The 17,257-nt window shown below is 60.0% G+C and overlaps 2 protein-coding genes across 3 annotated transcripts in view; one reads left to right on the top strand and one right to left on the bottom strand.

Moving 5' to 3' along the window:
* The window catches only part of DNAH17 (dynein axonemal heavy chain 17), a 93,842-nt gene extending 77,947 nt beyond the window's left edge, over nt 1-15,895 (top strand). Inside the window, exons 69-80 of the mRNA XM_021680944.1 lie at nt 1,020-1,142; nt 1,706-1,899; nt 5,602-5,750; nt 6,530-6,657; nt 7,273-7,500; nt 8,556-8,747; nt 11,621-11,800; nt 12,176-12,358; nt 13,287-13,469; nt 13,786-13,929; nt 14,327-14,552; nt 15,648-15,895. Coding sequence (XP_021536619.1) covers nt 1,020-1,142; nt 1,706-1,899; nt 5,602-5,750; nt 6,530-6,657; nt 7,273-7,500; nt 8,556-8,747; nt 11,621-11,800; nt 12,176-12,358; nt 13,287-13,469; nt 13,786-13,929; nt 14,327-14,552; nt 15,648-15,895 — 2,178 coding nt within the window. The remainder of the gene's footprint in view (nt 1-1,019; nt 1,143-1,705; nt 1,900-5,601; nt 5,751-6,529; nt 6,658-7,272; nt 7,501-8,555; nt 8,748-11,620; nt 11,801-12,175; nt 12,359-13,286; nt 13,470-13,785; nt 13,930-14,326; nt 14,553-15,647) is intronic.
* The window catches only part of PGS1 (phosphatidylglycerophosphate synthase 1), an 81,487-nt gene that overhangs the window by 29,051 nt on the left and 35,179 nt on the right, over nt 1-17,257 (bottom strand). The window contains exon 10 of one of the 2 annotated variants that reach the window (XM_021680946.2): nt 15,173-15,740. The exons of the other annotated variant lie outside the window; for it this stretch is intronic. The gene's annotated coding sequence lies outside the window, so the exon portion shown is untranslated. Of the gene's footprint in view, nt 1-15,172; nt 15,741-17,257 lie in introns of those variants that run through there. 2 annotated transcript variants of the gene reach the window in all.

Here is a 17,257-nt window from a genome sequence, read left to right as displayed (position 1 = left end):
CCCTAAATTTCCAAAGAATTTTTCTTTTGACCAAAAAAAAAAAAAAAAAAAAAGAGCAGGAGTCTGACTCAGGCGAAAGTCTTTGCTCTGCAGTGTCCAAGAGAAGCTGCGTGGGGCCCTATGTGCGTGGTGGCCCTGGCTCACCTGCCGTCCATCTGGGACCCGAGACACGGCCGGCTGGACACCCTGAGAGCTGGTGTGCACGGGTGATGAAGAGACCCAGAACATGACCCAGAAGATCCCCCAGAAAATGTATATGCCCCCAAAGAATTGACTTGTGTAGGAACATTCTCAGCAGCTCTGCTCACACCTGCCACAAGGTGGATGCAGCCCAAATGTCCATCAAAAATGAGCGGATAAACAAGACGTGGTCTCTCCACACAACGGAACCTTATTGTTCTGACACCCGCTACGGCGTGCATGAACCTCGAAAGGAGCCAGAGGGGAAAGGCCACATCTGTAGGATTCCCTGGACACGGAATGTGCAGAATAGGCAGATCTGGACAGACGGGGCACAGACCCAGCGCGCCATCGGCTGGTGGCGGATCCGGGGGCGCTGCTCAGGGGGTTCCCTTTGGGAAGATGAAAAAGCTCTGGTTCTAAATAGTGGTGATGGTTGGACATGACATGAATTTACTAAAATTTCGTACTTATTACGAAACGTACTTATTACGTACGTATTTTTTACTAAAAATTTACTAAAATTTCGTACTTATTACAAAACGTACTTATTACGTACAAATTACACATGAATTTACTAAAATTTCGGGTTAAAATGATAAATGTCATGTGTATTTTATCATAATTTAAAAACACGACAATAAACCAAGGTGAATCCAAAGTCTGGCCTGGACCCAGGGGGCAGGACAGCGCTTCCTCTGCAGGGCCGGCAGGGGGGGAGCACCTCAGCCTGTCCCGCGCCCGTGACCAAGGCGTCCGGCGCTCCCATGGGGGCCGTCGGCCACCCCTCCCTCCCCCACTGTTGTGGGACAACGCTGAGCGGCCCCATGTTCCCTCAGGTCTTGTCCATGAAGAAAGAGCTAAACCCAGTTGAGCTGGATTTCCTCCTACGGTTCCCTTTCAAGGCGGGGGTCCAGTCGCCGGTGGACTTCCTGCAGCACCAGGGATGGGGCGGCATCAAGGTTGGTCTTGGGACTCTCTCCCTGCTGCGGGGGGTCTGGGGCTCACGCCAGGGATGTTTGCGAGGCGCTACCGCCAGCCGGATATCCAGTGACCCGGGGAGACCCCAGAGGTGGGGCCGGGGTACAGAGGGCTCCTGCCGGCTCGCAGAAATCTCTACTTTTCTGTTCGAACACAACAGTCACTCCGACCCGCACACAGCCCCAGGAGCTGAGCCACAACAGGCCCCAGGGCGGGTCCAGGGCCGCCCGATACCGCTGCCCACCCTCCCAATCCCGGGCAAGTGTCCAGGTGGTTCCTCCAATCTGGGCCCACACACTCAGGGGCCCCCAGCATCTTGGGTCAGAAGGCCTGAAGAAGGCAGCCCCCCCATGATGGGAGCAGCCCCGGTCCCTCAGCCCTCTGGAGGGGCAGCTGGGGTCCTGTGCTACGCTAGACCCTCCGTCCACGTTCCTGGCCCTCAGGGACACCAGCAGCTCATTTTAGCACCAAGCCAGGTGGCCCACCCTCTCCCAGCATCGGGACAGGGGGGCGCGGGGGGAGCTGAAAGGCCGCCTGCCCCCAGGCCCTGTCAGAGATGGATGAGTTCAAGAACCTGGACAACGACATCGAAGGGTCTGCCAAACGGTGGAAGAAGCTGGTGGAGTCGGAAGCCCCTGAGAAGGAAATCTTCCCCAAGGAGTGGAAGAACAAAACGTCCTTGCAGAAGCTGTGCATGGTGAGGTGCATGCGGCCAGACCGCATGACCTACGCCGTCAAGTGAGTGTGGCACCCTCCCGGGTGGGTGGGGAGGCGGAGGGAGGCCCCGCGAGGCCCACGGGCACGGGACCCCACCTGCAAGCGCTCCCCGCCCCTTCTCCTCCCGCCAGCCTGAGGGACCAGTGAGGGGAAACAGGACCCCCCCCACGCCCCCCCGCCAACCCTGAGCCAAGATTCTCTACAAAGTGTGGGCGTTAATGACTCTGAGGCCACAAGGAGTCCTTTAGGACAGCGGAGAGAAAACTGTGGCAGAGCCATCATCATCCGGATTTTATGCCCCCAGTGGCTACATTTAAAGTAAACTGTTGGGCCAGCTTCAGCTCATTTGCAGAGAATTACTCTAACTTTGTGAATAATTTCTCTGCCCCTGAAGCTCCTGCACGATTGGAAAATTAATCACCGTGGCCTTCCAGCACCCCCTCCCGTTCACTCCCCATTTGGGTCTGCCATTTCACAAAAGGACTCCAGGAACAGTGACATCACACAACACTGCACTGGTCCCCACAGGTGACATCTGAGATGTCCCATCCACCCTCTCCTGGAGTGGACAGGGTTTCCCTCCTCCTGACCCGGGGCTGACCTGGGAGCACGGAGATGCCACAGGAAGGGAGGACAGAGATGCCACAGGAAGGGGGACGGAGATGCCACAGGAAGGGGGACAGAGATGCCACAAGATGGAGGATGGAGATGCCACAGGAAGGAGGACAGAGATGCCACAGGAAGAAGGGAGGACAGAGATGCCACTGGATGGAGGATGAGGATGGAGATGCCACAGGAAGGAAAGGGGACAGAGACGCCACAGGATGGGGGATGGAGATGCCACAGGATGGGGGATGGAGATGCCACAGAAGGGGGACGGAGATGCCACAGGATGGAGGATGGAGATGCCACAGGAAGGGGGACAGAGACACCACAAGATGGAGGATGAGGATGCCACAGGAAGGAGGGAAGACAGAGATGCCACAGGAAGAAGGGAGAACAGAGATGCCACAGGATGGAGGATGAGGATGGAGATGCCACAGGAAGGGGGACAAGGCAGACAAGGAATCAAGCCCAGCGCCCATTCTGGGACATAATACGGCGTCTTTGCCTTTTCTTGGTCCTAAAAGCCCCAAAGCAGCCAGATGCCCCGAAAGACACCTGTGTCCCTAACAGAACTCCCCTCTGACAAAGCAGAGGCCCGACTCCCACGCACCGGTTGTTCACAAACGTGTCTGTTTTGCTCCGTTTGGTTGGGGGTCACGGGCAGGGCAGCAGGACGTGCAGGGAAACGAGAAATCCCCACCATGGAGGACAGTTGTGCCGGAAGAAGTTTGGACAAAGTCTGGGAAAGATGGAGGGGAAGGACACCTGGCCATCACAGCGGGGACATCAGCCGGGGAGCGGAGCGCGGTCAGGTGTCCAGTCCCACAGCCCCCAGCGCATGGTGGCACGTCACCCAGGGTCACGCGTGTGAAGGAACGAGGATGCCCTGAATGAAGTACCTCAGACCGCGTGAGCCTTTGTGCGCGTCGCTGGGGCCTGGGCGACCCCAAACCCCGCTCCGTGACAGGTCTGTAGCGTCCCGGAAAGCAGAGTTACCTCCCTAATTCTACCGGAGCCATGCAGCTTAAAAGCAAGGAGATCCAAATCCACAGTGAATAATGTAACGGGGTGGACTGTGTGCCAGGCGCCAACCAAAGCCTCAGCTCACTTGCCCCCCCGAGTGGCCCCTGAGGCTCAAGGGCCCAGAGACAGCAGTGACTGGCCTGGGGCAGAGCAGTGGGGTGCCCGCAAACTACCTCCCCCCCACAAAAAAGCCCAGCTTCTGTGGTGCAGACACCCCGGGGCTCCCGGGAGCGGCTGGGAGCTGACCCCAGCTCTCCTCTGCCAAGGATGCGGTGCCCAGAGTGGTGGGGCCCGCTGGGAACCAATGTGCGCTGTTCGTCATTAATTCACCTGCGGAGAATGACCGTGTGGCCTGCCAACGTCGTTAGCAACGGTGATTTAGTGACATTCCCGTCTAGGGCAGGACTTGGGACATTCCAGAAGTCCTTCCTGGACACGGATGCTAGCCTCCACATTGCGAGTCAGTTCCCAAGGCCGGAATCGAGTACAACTGGGGAGGGTTTCAGGAGGAGCGCCCCCGACACCCCGCCTGGAGCCCTCGTCGGCTCGGGAACTGCACAGAAGCCAGCAAAGGCCACAGCGAGAGACAAATCCTGATAAAAGGGTCCCCGGAAAGTCCTGCTGGCACCAAGGTCCCCACGGAGCTGGAGGGTGTGGGGTGGCCTCTGAGGGAGCCCTTCCCTCCACTGTTCTTTCAAAGACTGACTGACGTGCTGCTTTTAAAGACACTAAATCTTAGTATTTCAGTGCCTGTGAATCACTCAGAACGTGGTAAGCTCAGCCCCCTGGATGGAGAGGCACAGAGAGCTCTAAAGGTCACCCCCAAACAACACCAGATTTCCCCTAAGAGGGGCCCAATTGACCCCAGACTTCTTGAGGGTCAAGAAAGTAAGTTTGGGGCTCGGAACACAGACCTGCTTCTGTAAAGACAGGTATTTATGTAAATTCCTTTTTTTTTCCCTGTGATTTTTCTGATGAACCATGTTTTGTGGTCTTTGAGTTCACCAAGATGGCTGCAAACGTGAACTTCCTTCCTCCTCAAACCCCCAGTCCGGGGAGATCACCAGGACCGGCGAGAACGGTCTGTGTTCAGCTTCTTCCTGCGGCCCTTGCTGGACAGCAGACGGAGAGCGTGTGGGAGACGAAATCGCCATAACCCATCCCCTTCCCTGGGAGCGCAGACGGCTCGAAGGACCCAGGGGCCACCTGGTGCTGGGGCGTGCTCACCCAGAATGCCCTGGGTTGTGGTGCCACTGAGGCTTATGTTCCCTCCCAGGTGACCTGGGAGCCTCTGAAAAACGGGGCCGCAGGAGACTACCTCTCACCTGCTGGCACGTTGTAGGGCCCGGCAGGGACGGAGGCGAGAAGCACCTGCTCCCCCGGCCACACCCTCCCCCGGCAAAGAGGAAAGCCCCCGAAAAGACTGCCTTCGGGCCTGAGACCTTGCTCTGCTTAAGAAAGTCCACCAAAGTGGCACCTGGCTGGCTCGGTCAGAGGAGCATGTGACTCTTGATCTTGGGGTCGTGAGTTCAAGCCCCACGTTGGGTGTAGAGACTACTTAAAATCTTTAAGGGGGTGGTGCAGCTGGTTAAGGGTCCGACTCTTGATTTCAGCTCAGGTCATCATCTCAGGGTCGTGAGAGCAAGCCCTGCATCAGACTTCACACTCAGCGCGGAGTCTTCTTGAGATTCTCTCTCCCTCTCCCACTGGGCCTCTGCCCACTCGTGTGTGCACTCTCTCTCTAAAATAAATAAACCTTTTAAAAAATAACTAAAAATAGGGGTGCCTGGGTGGCTCAGTTGGTTGAGCCTCTGCCTTTGGCTCAGGTCATGGTCCTGGGGTCCTGGGATCGAGTCCCACATCAGGCTCCCTGCTTGGTGGGGAGACTGCTTCTCCCTCTCCTGTTCCCTCTGCTTGTTTTCTCTGTCAAATAAACAAATAAAAACTCTCAAAAAAAATAATTAAAAATAAAATAAAATCTTTAAAGAAATAATAAATAAAAGAAAGCCCCCCAAGAAGAGGGCCCTTCCACCAGGGGTCCCAGCCCACCCCGTCCCCCTCGCCGTCGGGTCTGACCAAGCGCGTCTCCCTCAGGAACTTTGTGGAGGAGAAGATGGGCAGCAAGTTCGTGGAGGGCCGGAGCGTCGAGTTTTCCAAGTCCTACGAGGAGAGCAGCCCTTCTACTCCGATTTTCTTCATCCTTTCCCCAGGCGTTGACCCCCTCAAAGACGTGGAAGCCCTGGGTAAGTGGAGCCGGCCAGGGAGGCCTCAGAGAGGGGCGGCCACCAGGAAATGTGCATGAGCCACAGCGAGGTGCCCCTGCACCCCGGTGAGGAAACAGAAACCGATGAGCCTGGGAGAGAGATAAGCCTCCCGCGGGCCTGGGAGGAGGCACAGCGGTGCGGAAAGCAGGCCGGTGCTTCCTTGGTGGGGGACACAGGCAGGCGCCGTGGGACCCCGCGATCCCACGGCTGGTGCACACCCCGAGAATGAAAGCAGGTGTTGAAGCACATGCTCCATAGGGCTGATCACTCACAATAGCCAAAAGGCAGATGAAAGCCAATGTCCATCAACTGTGAGTGGGTAATCCCCATGTGGTGAAGCCACACGATGGGACAGTCCTCAGCCACCAAAATGAGGTGCCGAGAGGCACTGCCCCACGGACACACCTTGAAAACACTGTGCCGAGAGGAGTCCCCGCCAGACACAAAGGCCCCCTGTTCTAGGGTTCAGTGTATCAGAAGCATCCAGAATAGGTAGATCCACATAGACACGGAGCAGCTGAGCGGCTGCCGGGGGCAGGGGTGGGGCTTCCTGATGGGAGGGATGGAGAGTGCTGGAACCAGAAGCATGGCCGCACAACACTGTGAATGTATTAAATGTCACCGAACTGTACACTTGAAGATGGGTTTGAAATTGGCAAATTTGATGTGTTTACAATAGCACACAAAGCGGGGAGGGGTGAGATTCCCGGCAGGATGGCAGAGCCGCCCCCATGCACTTCCTGTTCTCTTTCCTTCAGGGAAAAAGCTGGGATTTACCATAGACAACGGGAAACTGCATAACGTGTCCCTGGGGCAGGGACAGGAGGTGGTGGCCGAGGACGCTCTGGACATGGCTGCAGAGATGGGACACTGGGTCATTCTGCAGGTACGGGGGCGCCCGCACTTGCACCCATGGGAGGGGCAGGCGGCTCCTACACCACGTCCCCTCTGCCTGGTCCGTGAGGTGGTGCGGCCGTCACCACCACCTTACTCGGTGAGAGGACGCTGGGCTTTAGGCCAGAGTTTCCCTACAGAGATGCTGCTTATAAAGCCCAAACTCCAGAGCGGACAAAAGCGCCGTTCCTCCTCCTCCTCTTCCTCGCTTGGCAGAAGCACCAGGGGCCCCTGCAGCCTCTCCGAGCCCTCTCCTGAACCCCAAGGAGCACCTGCAGTCCTGCCCGGCCTGCACAGGGTGAGCCGACCTCAGTCGGCATGGCCTAGCCTGGTCCCGAGTGGAGACCCCAGCTTCATGCCATTCCTTCTACCCAAACCTCAAAGCAGGGGTAGGGACCATATCATGTCAGCCTTATGCCCGGGGAGGCCGGGGAGGACTCGCCAGGAGGCTGGAGGTCTTGAATTCACCGAGCATGAATACTGACTCCCAGGCCTCAGCAGAAATTGGCTGGCGTGCCCGGCGCCCGGGGAAGGGTGGACAGCGGGCACTGCTTGGAGGGACGTGTGGGAGGGACGCATGAGTGCTAAGCCCCGGTCTTGGCCACAGAACATCCACCTTGTGGCGCGGTGGCTGAGCACCCTGGACAAGAAGGTGGAGCACCACAGCATGGGCAGCCACGAGGACTACCGTGTGTTCATCAGCGCCGAGCCCGCCCCCAGCCCTGAGTCCCACATCATCCCCCAAGGCATCCTGGAAAATGCCATCAAAATCACCAATGAGCCACCCACGGGCATGCACGCCAACCTGCACAAGGCTCTGGACCTCTTCACCCAGGTGAGGCGGCTTCCCCTCCAGCGCGCGTATCCCACAGACAGAAAGGCAGCTCTGGCCTGCACTGCTGGGGAGCAGGCTTGAACTCCGAGGACGGCTGCACCCTGGTTCTCGCCGCTCCACGCCACCCCCAGCACACACATGCACGTGCGCACACACACGCACACACACACGCCTCACACCACGAAGTCAATATATTCCTGGAAGACTAAGTAAAACGTACATAGCGTGAAATGCAGTCAAGTTACAACTTTAAAGACAGTTTCATGACCTGCGAGCCAGCACAGGTCAATGCATCGCAGGTCCTGGGCTTGTCGGAGCCCCTCAGGAAGGGGCCCAGCTCTGGAGGGCGGTGTGCTGGGCTCCAGTGCATCTCGGCCCCCTCTCTGGCTCCTCAGGAGACAGGAGATGCTCTTGGTTGGCTCAGGCTGCCGCCAGGCCTCCCTCAATCCCCAGCAGGCCCCCACCTTGCTTCAGTGGGACAGCTCCTGTGGCCCCTCCCTCCCCATCCAAACCTCCTGCCCCACCCCCAGCCCTGCCCCTTTCTGCAAGACCCTAGCATCTACGTTCATCTCTTGGCACCTGATCTTCTGTTCTGCACCAGAACCTTCTGGGTGCACACACTTATCTCCCAAGTGGACTCTAAAACCTTTTTAAGGAAGACACCCCTACAGCCTGGTAACACCTACAAGGACTACTCATGGAGCACACTGTGCTGAAAATGAACAGCTCGCCATGGTTTCTAAACAGTCTGGGCTACTGTTTGTGTGCGCACCATGAGGGGTGCTGACCGCTGCCAAGGGACAGTACTTCTCCTTAAAGAAGTCCTGAAATGTCCTGTGTTTGTGAATATTTTACTAGAAAGCAGCATAATTTGACTTGTAATCAATACTTAAGTGATAGAAGTGCCATTTCTGAAAGAAGTAAAGACAAGAAAGCATTCTCTCCTCCAGTCCGTGGACCGGGGGCTCCGGCAGCTGCCCCCCTCCACCCCGCACTGCCCCTCCCGCCCCCAGCAAGACAGCTGGCAGAGGCAGGACTCGGGTCCCCTCCCGCAGGACACCCTGGAGATGTGCACCAAGGAGATCGAGTTCAAGTGCATCCTCTTCGCCCTGTGCTACTTCCACGCCGTGGTGGCCGAGAGGCGAAAGTTTGGGGCCCAGGGCTGGAATAGGTCATACCCCTTCAACAACGGGGACCTCACCATTTCCATCAACGTGCTCTACAACTACCTGGAGGCCAACACCAAGGTAAGGGTGCGCCTGGTGCCCAGCAGGGTTCTCTGTGCCCCCAACCGCTCCCCGTCAACTGTGCAGTGGCTCATGCTCAGGACACATCCCATAGTGTCATAACCCAAACAAAACCTGAAAACAAGAAGCCCTGAGACCCCACCCAGCAGGTGGATACGATAAGTGTCACCCTGTCCCTGGCCACCAGCCCTGCGGCACTTGTCAGCCGTCTGGCAGTTCTTCCCCTCGGTAGCACACTCCACGGGGGCAGGCATCTCTGGGGGGCCTGCCCAGAAATCCTGGGGGGCGGGGACAAGGAGGGGCCTCCCTGGTGCATGGGCAGCGTCCGCAGACAGAACCCGGTCCAGAGGGAAAGCCAAAACGATCTCCCTGGAACACACGAGTGCTGCTCTGATTTTCCTGATGGTGGAGATACATGTGTGAGGTGCTCTGCAGATGGCCTCAGAGGACGGAGAAGCCCGCAGACGGAGAGGGGCCGCGCCCGGTCCCCCTCGGAGGGAGTCTGACTCCTGGAGAGCCCGGCACGGACACAGCATGGCTGCTGTGACCCCCAGGGGAGGCAGGTGCCCACACACCCCAGAAGCCTCGGCTCGTCCTCACTGGCCCCGAATCAGCAGTGACAGGACCGCGGCACAGCGCCGGTGACACCAAGCAGGCTGGGCAGTGGCGGGAGGGCCAGACAGTGGGACCAGGCAGTGCCCCTGCTCACACCCCGGCGGCATGGTGGCAGACGGTGCTGGGGTCCAGGGCCCCGGACTTGAAGTCCAGCTCTGCCTCTCACCACCTGAGACCTCCCGGACACTGGGGCTCAAGCTCCAGGGGTTGGGCGAGGAAAGTGCCCCGCCGGGCCTAGGGGTGCTGGTCTCGGGACGCCCGCCTGTTTCCCACTCTGCTGTAAAAAGCTCAAGATGTGGGCGGAGGCGAAGGAGGCCAGGGCCAGGGCGGGACGGCGAGCACAGCCTTGCATACCCTTCCCCACAGGAGGCCAGAGAAGGTCTGACGACCTCTGAGGACAAACACCATCACTCCCCCAGCTGTGACCCCACAGGGCGGCCTCTCCACACTGCCATCACCCAAATCTGAGCCCACCACATGGCTCACAGGCTTGGTTCCTGGCGGAACCCATGCCCGGAGACAGGAGGGCCGAAGGGGCCAGCAGGCAGCTATCCCCAGGAAGGGAGCTGGTCCACCTGCAGGTGGCGGGGATGGAGGGCTGGCGGTCCGCTTCACCTAGGGCCGAGCTGAACCCTCGCAGCTACCTTCCAGCTCTCGCCAAGAAGGAGATGCCGGGGAGCGGCCGTGAAGGAGCAGTTTGGTTAAGAGACGTTTTCTGGGGAGATTGGCATGAGAGGAACAGTGCTCGAGTTTCTTGAAGACGTTTATTCAGACACTTGCCCCATTATTCACACATACACAGAAGCCAAGGTGGGGAGGAAATGGCTCGAGGACGCATGCCATGAGCTTCAGCGACCCCCCGACAGGAGTGAATGACACAGGAACGCACGTCCTGCCGAGCAGTGACCGGTCAGGCTGGGCGCACCGGGCTCCTGGTGGCATGACCCCTCCTCTGTCCGAGCTCACAGCCTCGACAACGTTAAGTGACCAGAGGACGTGGTCCAGAGCATTGGTTAAGAACACAGACCAACTCACGCAGACTCTTGGGGGAAGGCCAGGTGCCCTGTCTCTGACGAGTGCTCCAGGACTCTGTCGGCACGAGTGGGAACACGGGTGGGTGGTGTCCGTCCCTGCTTGTTAGTGCCACGGCCCCCACCCCGCAGGGAAGGGCATCCCTGGGAGGAAGCCCGTGGGGCCCAGGGGGTCAGAGGGGCCTGAGGAAGCGAGCTGTCCCCGAAGCAAACAAGTAAAACACAGAAAAAGCAGCTCAGCACGTACCCAAGATAACCAGGCAGAGAACAAACTTTAAATCACAAGATGACAAGAGAATATTAACATTTTGAGTGAAATTCACGAGACCGAATCAGGCAACCGATGAGTGCACGAGTTCTTTTCTCGATAAACTGTGTCAGGAGGCCACCCGCCTGCGCCGCCCGGGGCAGTGGCGGGACAAACCGCACGCATGTGGCATCCGAACTGCGTGAGATCCACATTGGACGGCAAAAGCGTGGTGCAGGTGAGAGTGTAAAATAGCTTATTAATTCATCGTTTTCATGCTGACCGTCTGCTGGAACAATCTTCTTACTTACGTGTCTGCTCGCAAATTTGGGATTGCATACGTGACTGCTGTCTGCGGCCTCCAAGCCGCTTCAGTTGGACGGCACCGTGCTGACACCTGCCAGCCGAGCCCAACTCCTGGCTTCGCAGAGGAGGCTTCAGAAGGTGGTGGCGGGGAGCAGTGGCCCACGCAGAGCGCAAGGTCAGGCGGCCGCGCTCTGGGCGCTGCGCTACCTGTCTACACAGCCCCGCGGGACGCGCAGGTACAGGGAGCCGCTGGGAACACGGAGCCAGGTAAGCTCAGCAGGACCGCAAGGCAGGCCACCGGATGGAGACATCATAAAGGTGTGACCGACAGGACTCCGTGGCCAAAAGAAATGGCACCCAAGAGTAGACACCCAGTCACTGCGGAAACCGCTCCGGTCAGGTGGCCAGCATACGGAGTCACGGGTGGCTGCGCGTCTCCGAGCGGGGGTGACATGGGAGGCCCGCGAGAGGGAGCGAATGGCGGCTGCAGGGTGGGCCTGTGGAGCACACTGCCGGCGTTCACAGTCAGGGCAGAGGCCAGGCCACAGGTGGAGGGAACGGCCAGGCAGCCCTCGCCAAAGGAGCCAAAGGCAGGAGACGGCCAGGGGGGGCTGACGGCCGAGTCAGACCCCAAAGGGGCGGGGGCGCTTCTAACCACTTGCGTCCTTTCTCAGGTGCCCTGGGACGACCTCCGCTACCTGTTTGGAGAAATCATGTATGGCGGCCACATCACGGACGACTGGGACCGGCGGCTGTGCAGGACGTACCTGGCGGAGTACGTGCGGGCGGAGATGCTGGAGGGCGAGATCCTGCTGGCGCCGGGCTTTCAGATCCCCCCCAACCTGGATTACAAGGTGAGCGGGGGGGCTCTCTCTCGGGGACATGAGCTCGCCCGATGTGACAGCAGCCAAGGGCGATGCCGGCCCGGCCAGCTCTGGGGCCAGCCTGGCGTCGCAAACGGAGTATCCGTGATTGAGCAAGAAGCCAGGCAACGGAAATGAGAGCTGGCTTGAAACAGCCTCTGGAGGGGGAGGGGGCGTGGAGATGGTTCATGTGGCTGGGGGGTGGGGGGTGGAGCAGCCAGAAAGGGGGTTAGAGAACTGTGGGGGTTTGTGCAGACGGCAAGACGTGGGCAGAACATTCCGGTCCGAAACACTTGATCGGTGGACACAGGTTCCAGCTTGCACGGCTTTACCTTGGCAGCCCGCTCACCCACCACCCCTTCTCAGGGTTACCACGAGTACATCGATGAGAACCTGCCCCCCGAGAGTCCCTACCTGTACGGCCTGCACCCCAATGCAGAGATTGGCTTCTTGACAGTCACGTCAGAGAAGCTGTTCCGCACCGTCCTGGAAATGCAGCCCAAAGAGACCGACTCAGGAGCAGGCACCGGAGTATCTCGCGAGGAGAAGGCAGGAGCCTTAACACCCGGCCCAGGGCCAGACAAAGGGCGGGGCCTGGAACCTGGGGTCGAAAAGTGCACCCCCAGAAACCGGGGTGGAGCTGTGAGCTGGCTAACAGGCCCAGGGGTGCTGCCCAGGGGCCATTCCCCCACCCCCAGGCCTCCCTCCCTGCAGCCTCTAACTTGGCCCAGCTGGTGTCGGGGGGGGGGGGCCTCCTACCCGACAGCCCAGAGGCATCAGAACAGCCCCTCCCCGAGAGCTTAGAAGACCCCCGGGGGGCTCATCCCATTAATACTCGAAGAACCAAAACAACTTCAGCGTTAAGAACTTTTAACCCGTTCACACTTGCCTGGGTTGCCTCTGCCGTCTAGTGAGCAATTAACACCCTTACACTGTCCAGTAAGTTCTGGACAAGTTCTGTTAACAGCCAGCTGAGTACTGGGCTTACTGGTGATAGACCAGATCCTGGACCAGAAGACCCTCAGTGCTGTGAGGCCTCACAGCCCTTCCTTGGTCTAATGACTAGAATCAGACTTCTGACGGCAGTGGTGTAGACGACCCCAGGTGGGCCACTCCTGGAGAGGGTGTGACCAGAAGGGTCCCCAAAGCAGCCCCCACGGGAGACTCGTAGGTCGCAGTCCTATGGGTGCCAGCGGATCTGACGGGGGGAGGAAGCCGTGCATTTGGGAATGTCTGCAGCTCCCATGGCTACACTCCGACGGCTCTGACGACCAGACTGTTCAAAGCCTGTTGGCCAAGGTCTCCTCCTCTGTCAGACGTGCGGCTGCACCTCCGGGACCGATTCTCAGGCAACTCCACTGCCCTTTGCTCCAGGAGCCCTCGCTGTGAACGTCTGGCGCAGGCTCCCCGACCCTGACGCTGGGGGTGGGCCGGCAGGCGCATGCGGTGACGGGGCTTGGCGGGGACTGACTTCCAGGTGAAGGCCGTGCTGGAGGAGATCCTGGAGAAGGTCCCGGAGATGTTCAACATGGCCGAGATCATGGCGAAGGCGGCTGAGAAGACCCCCTACGTGGTGGTCGCCTTCCAGGAATGTGAAAGAATGAACATCCTCACCAACGAGATGCGCCGCTCGCTGAAGGAGCTGAGCCTGGGGCTGAAGGTAACACCGCACAGGTCAGCTGGGACCCAGGGCAAGACTTAGAGGAGGCAGGCGGGCCGCCGCAAGCGGACCCCTCACCCCAGCTGCAGAGCACAGAGCCCGGGCCCTGGGCGTTGTCGCCGTACCGCCTCCTCTGGGTTCCCCGGTCCGGGGCTGCAGGCCCGCCAGGCCGGGGGGCGCACACCCAGGGTCTGTGCCAAGCTACTTTTGAGGACTCACAGCACGGATGCGGTGGGAGAAACAAGGCATGGGCCTGGCCAGGTCCGCGTGCCTGTGAGTGGCCTGGGCTGCCAGCGCCCCATCCGTATGTCCTTAGGGGGAACTGACCATCACGACCGACATGGAAGACCTGTCCACGGCGCTGTTCTACGACACCGTGCCCGACCCGTGGGTGGCCCGGGCCTACCCCTCCATGATGGGCCTGGCGGCCTGGTACGCCGACCTGTTGCTCCGCATCAGGGTGAGGACAGTGTCCCCGGGTGTCACAGCACACCCCCACCCCCCAGGGCCGGCAGGACCGCGGCTGTGAAGGGGCAGCGTGTCCCCGCCAGAGGCCTAGAGGCCCCCACTGGCCTGGCCTTCGTCAGAGCAGGGCCGGAAGGGCCCGGCCCAGGCCACAGAGACGCCTGACAATGTAGGCACTTCCTGCAGAAGGGAGGGACAGCGGCCCGACAGCCCTCTGCGCCAGAGCCCAAAGCCCCAGGGGCACCGTCCGGGGAACCGCCTTGTCAAAGCCTCCTTTGGGACCCTAAATTGTCCTCGGATGTGAAGCCCCTCTCCAGACCCTCCTCCTCCCGTTCCCTCATTTAAACTGGAGCCAGCGGGCACCGGGCTCTGCTGAAGCACGTTTCCACCAGGAGCTCGAGGCCTGGACGACAGACTTCACCCTGCCCACCACCGTGTGGCTGGCCGGCTTCTTCAACCCCCAGTCCTTCCTCACGGCCATCATGCAGTCCACGGCCAGGAAGAACGAGTGGCCGCTGGACAAGATGTGTCTGTCTGTGGAAGTAACCAAGAAGAACCGGGAGGACATGACGGCACCACCCCGAGAGGGCTCCTATGTGTATGGGCTCTTCATGGAAGGTAATGAGGGTGCCGGTCAGAGAAGGCTTCCAGAGCCAGTCCCGCTGGGCTGGAGGGCAGAGACCAGCTGGGAGGGGGCAGGTGGGAGAGGCGCGCGGAAGGGGCATGTCGGCTGGAAGCTGGACGCTGGTGGAGACAGTGGCGCGAGTCTGAGAACGCTCTCAGACAGCAGTCCGGAGACCAAACCTGCCGCACAGGACAGCCAGCCTGGCTCTGCCTGGCCGGAAACGGCAGGCGCGTCCTTAGGTGTGAGCACCTGTTTCAGGGCGGTGAGGAACACGGCCCTCCCAGAGGGCCTGGGGGCAGGGAGCCCGGGCAGGCGGACAGCTGGGGGCGCCAGCGTTCCCGCCCCAGTCCCACCTCCACGTGGTCGGGCGAGCAGCAGCAGGGAGGGCACCAGCTGCCCCTACCTCCCCTGTCCTGCGCCCGCGGAGGCCGCAGGGCCACCAGGCAGCCTGGTCCCTTAGACCTGTCGAGCTGAGAGGCAGCTTTTTCCACCACAAACCGTCCCACTCAGCAACTGACACCACCCCCTTACCTGTGGGGGTGTCAGGGTTTAGCCGGCAAAGGCTCAGGGCTCCCCAGTCCCCACGTCAGAGACAAGCACGACAGAGGCCGCTCTCCATGTTTATTTTGGAATGACAGACAAGAAACACAAACACCATTGACAGGGTGAGTAGGAACGATAACGGTCTGGTTAAAGACAAATCAAAGTTCCGTGTGTGTGCGCACATACGATCGCGTGCCCTGCGCATGCACACACAGGCTGGACGATGCACATGTGACCTCCTGGGACTTCCAGCTACAGCCACCACTTCCTGCCACTGAGGCTGAGAAGGCTGACGGACAGGTTCTGAAAAGACCACCCACGTAAACGGGTGGCCCCGAGAGCTCGAGGCAGAGCTATCCCTCTGAGGCGCCTGGCGGGGCCCCAGGGGTCCCGGCATGCCTAGCACTGCTGCCCAGTCCTCTGCTCACAGCCCCACCTTCAGCCGAGCCTGCGCCAGTCCACCCCCTGGCGCCGCTGCCGGCACACCACGCAGCACCCAGGCACGGCCCCACAGGCCACCCTGACCTCGCCGTGCTGTCCTGCAGGCGCTCGCTGGGACACCCAGACTGGAGTCATCGCTGAAGCCAGGCTGAAGGAGCTGACGCCAGCCATGCCCGTCATCTTCATCAAGGCCATTCCTGTGGACCGCATGGACACCAAGAACATCTATGAGTGTCCTGTGTACAAAACACGCATCCGCGGCCCCACCTACGTCTGGACCTTTAACCTCAAGACCAAAGAGAAGGCAGCGAAGTGGATCCTGGCGGCCGTGGCCCTGCTCTTACAGGTCTAGCATAGCTGGTGCCAGGGTTGACAATTAGAAATTCAGCCCTGCCACTGTTCCTTATTTTTATGGGAACCGATAGTTGCCTTTTGTCTAAGTGACCCAGACACTTTAGAAGCACGTCAAGGTGGACGGGCCAGAGAGTGGGGGCGGCGGCGCAAGAGGGGATGCAGGCCGGATTAAAACAGAAGTCACTAAGTTGCGCTTGTCTGACTCACTGGAGCTGGGGGACTCCCCTGTTCCTGCTGCTGAGGCGAGCCCCCCAGGAGCCCAGCCCCCAAACCCTGCCGGCCCACAAGCAGCTCAGAGGTGTGGGCACAGCAGCCATGGCCTCTGGCCTGACGCGCCACGCAAGCAACCCACCAGTGAGGGGCCAGGGCGTCCGTACCAGCAGGAACTGCCGCCTCCACAGTCCCGAGGCGTTGTCCCTTCTCCCAAGGACAGAGAACCTTTCTTGATTCAGACAAAGCCTCCTCCCTCCCAGGTCCCGGGTGCTGAGACACGCCAGTCCAGAGGCAACTTTGTACCTTCAACGGCCCACTTTCTGAGCATGCGCACAGAACGTCACAAACTTGGTTCCCGGGACAACCGTTAATTAACGTGTGTCCTTGGAGGTCACAGGCTTGTCATGTGCACAATAACTCCCGGAGGCCGTGGGTCCCTTTTCGGGAGGCACAGCACCTTCCTTTCCTCCCGCCCCTGCGGTCCCCACATCCCGGGGGGGTTCCCCGCCGCACCCCAACTGTGGCCGGGCAAGCTGGGGCACGGGCAGTGCCACACCAGAGGGCCAGTGCCTGGCAGCCGGGGGTCCTGACTTCCCCCGGGGACACGCACTGCAGCGAGCATGGGAAGGCCGACACCCCCGCCCTCTGCCTATCTGTGTTCCGGGCCCCGGAACCTGTCCAGGGAGACAGGACTAAGGAAAACCACCGGTCCGATGAGGAAAAGCGCCCCAAGCACACACAGCCCGCTGCACCCGGGGGCCGGCACGTGCTGGTCCCAGGGCTACCCTGGGATGACCTGGCTGACGCCTCCGGCCCTGACTTTCTGCAGCCATTCCAGCCAAGTGAGCGGGCTGCCATTCGGGGCTGGCCGGGCCGGCGGCACACACACAAGGGGAGGGAGGGAGGAGCCAGAACGCTGGGGAGCACGGTGAAGGCAGCTAGCAGAGCCCGCAAACTCCAGCAGAAGCCTGACACCCCTGATGTTCTTGGGGTCACATGCAGAGCACAGGAGGCCCTCCAGGAGCATGTGGCCTCCGGCTAAGTTCAATCTGATCCTGAAGTTCTGTGAGAACTTTTTTCCAAGTAGTCTCACTGGAACCACAGAGAGGAGACTCCACTTAACTCTGAGGGTAACACTCGCAACAGT

The sequence above is a fragment of the Neomonachus schauinslandi genome, chromosome 15, assembly GCF_002201575.2.
Source record: "Neomonachus schauinslandi chromosome 15, ASM220157v2, whole genome shotgun sequence".
NCBI classification, from domain to species: Eukaryota; Metazoa; Chordata; class Mammalia; order Carnivora; family Phocidae; genus Neomonachus; species Neomonachus schauinslandi.
The sequence above is the reverse complement of the archived record's forward strand: the minus strand, read 5'-3'. Positions and strand labels throughout refer to the sequence as shown.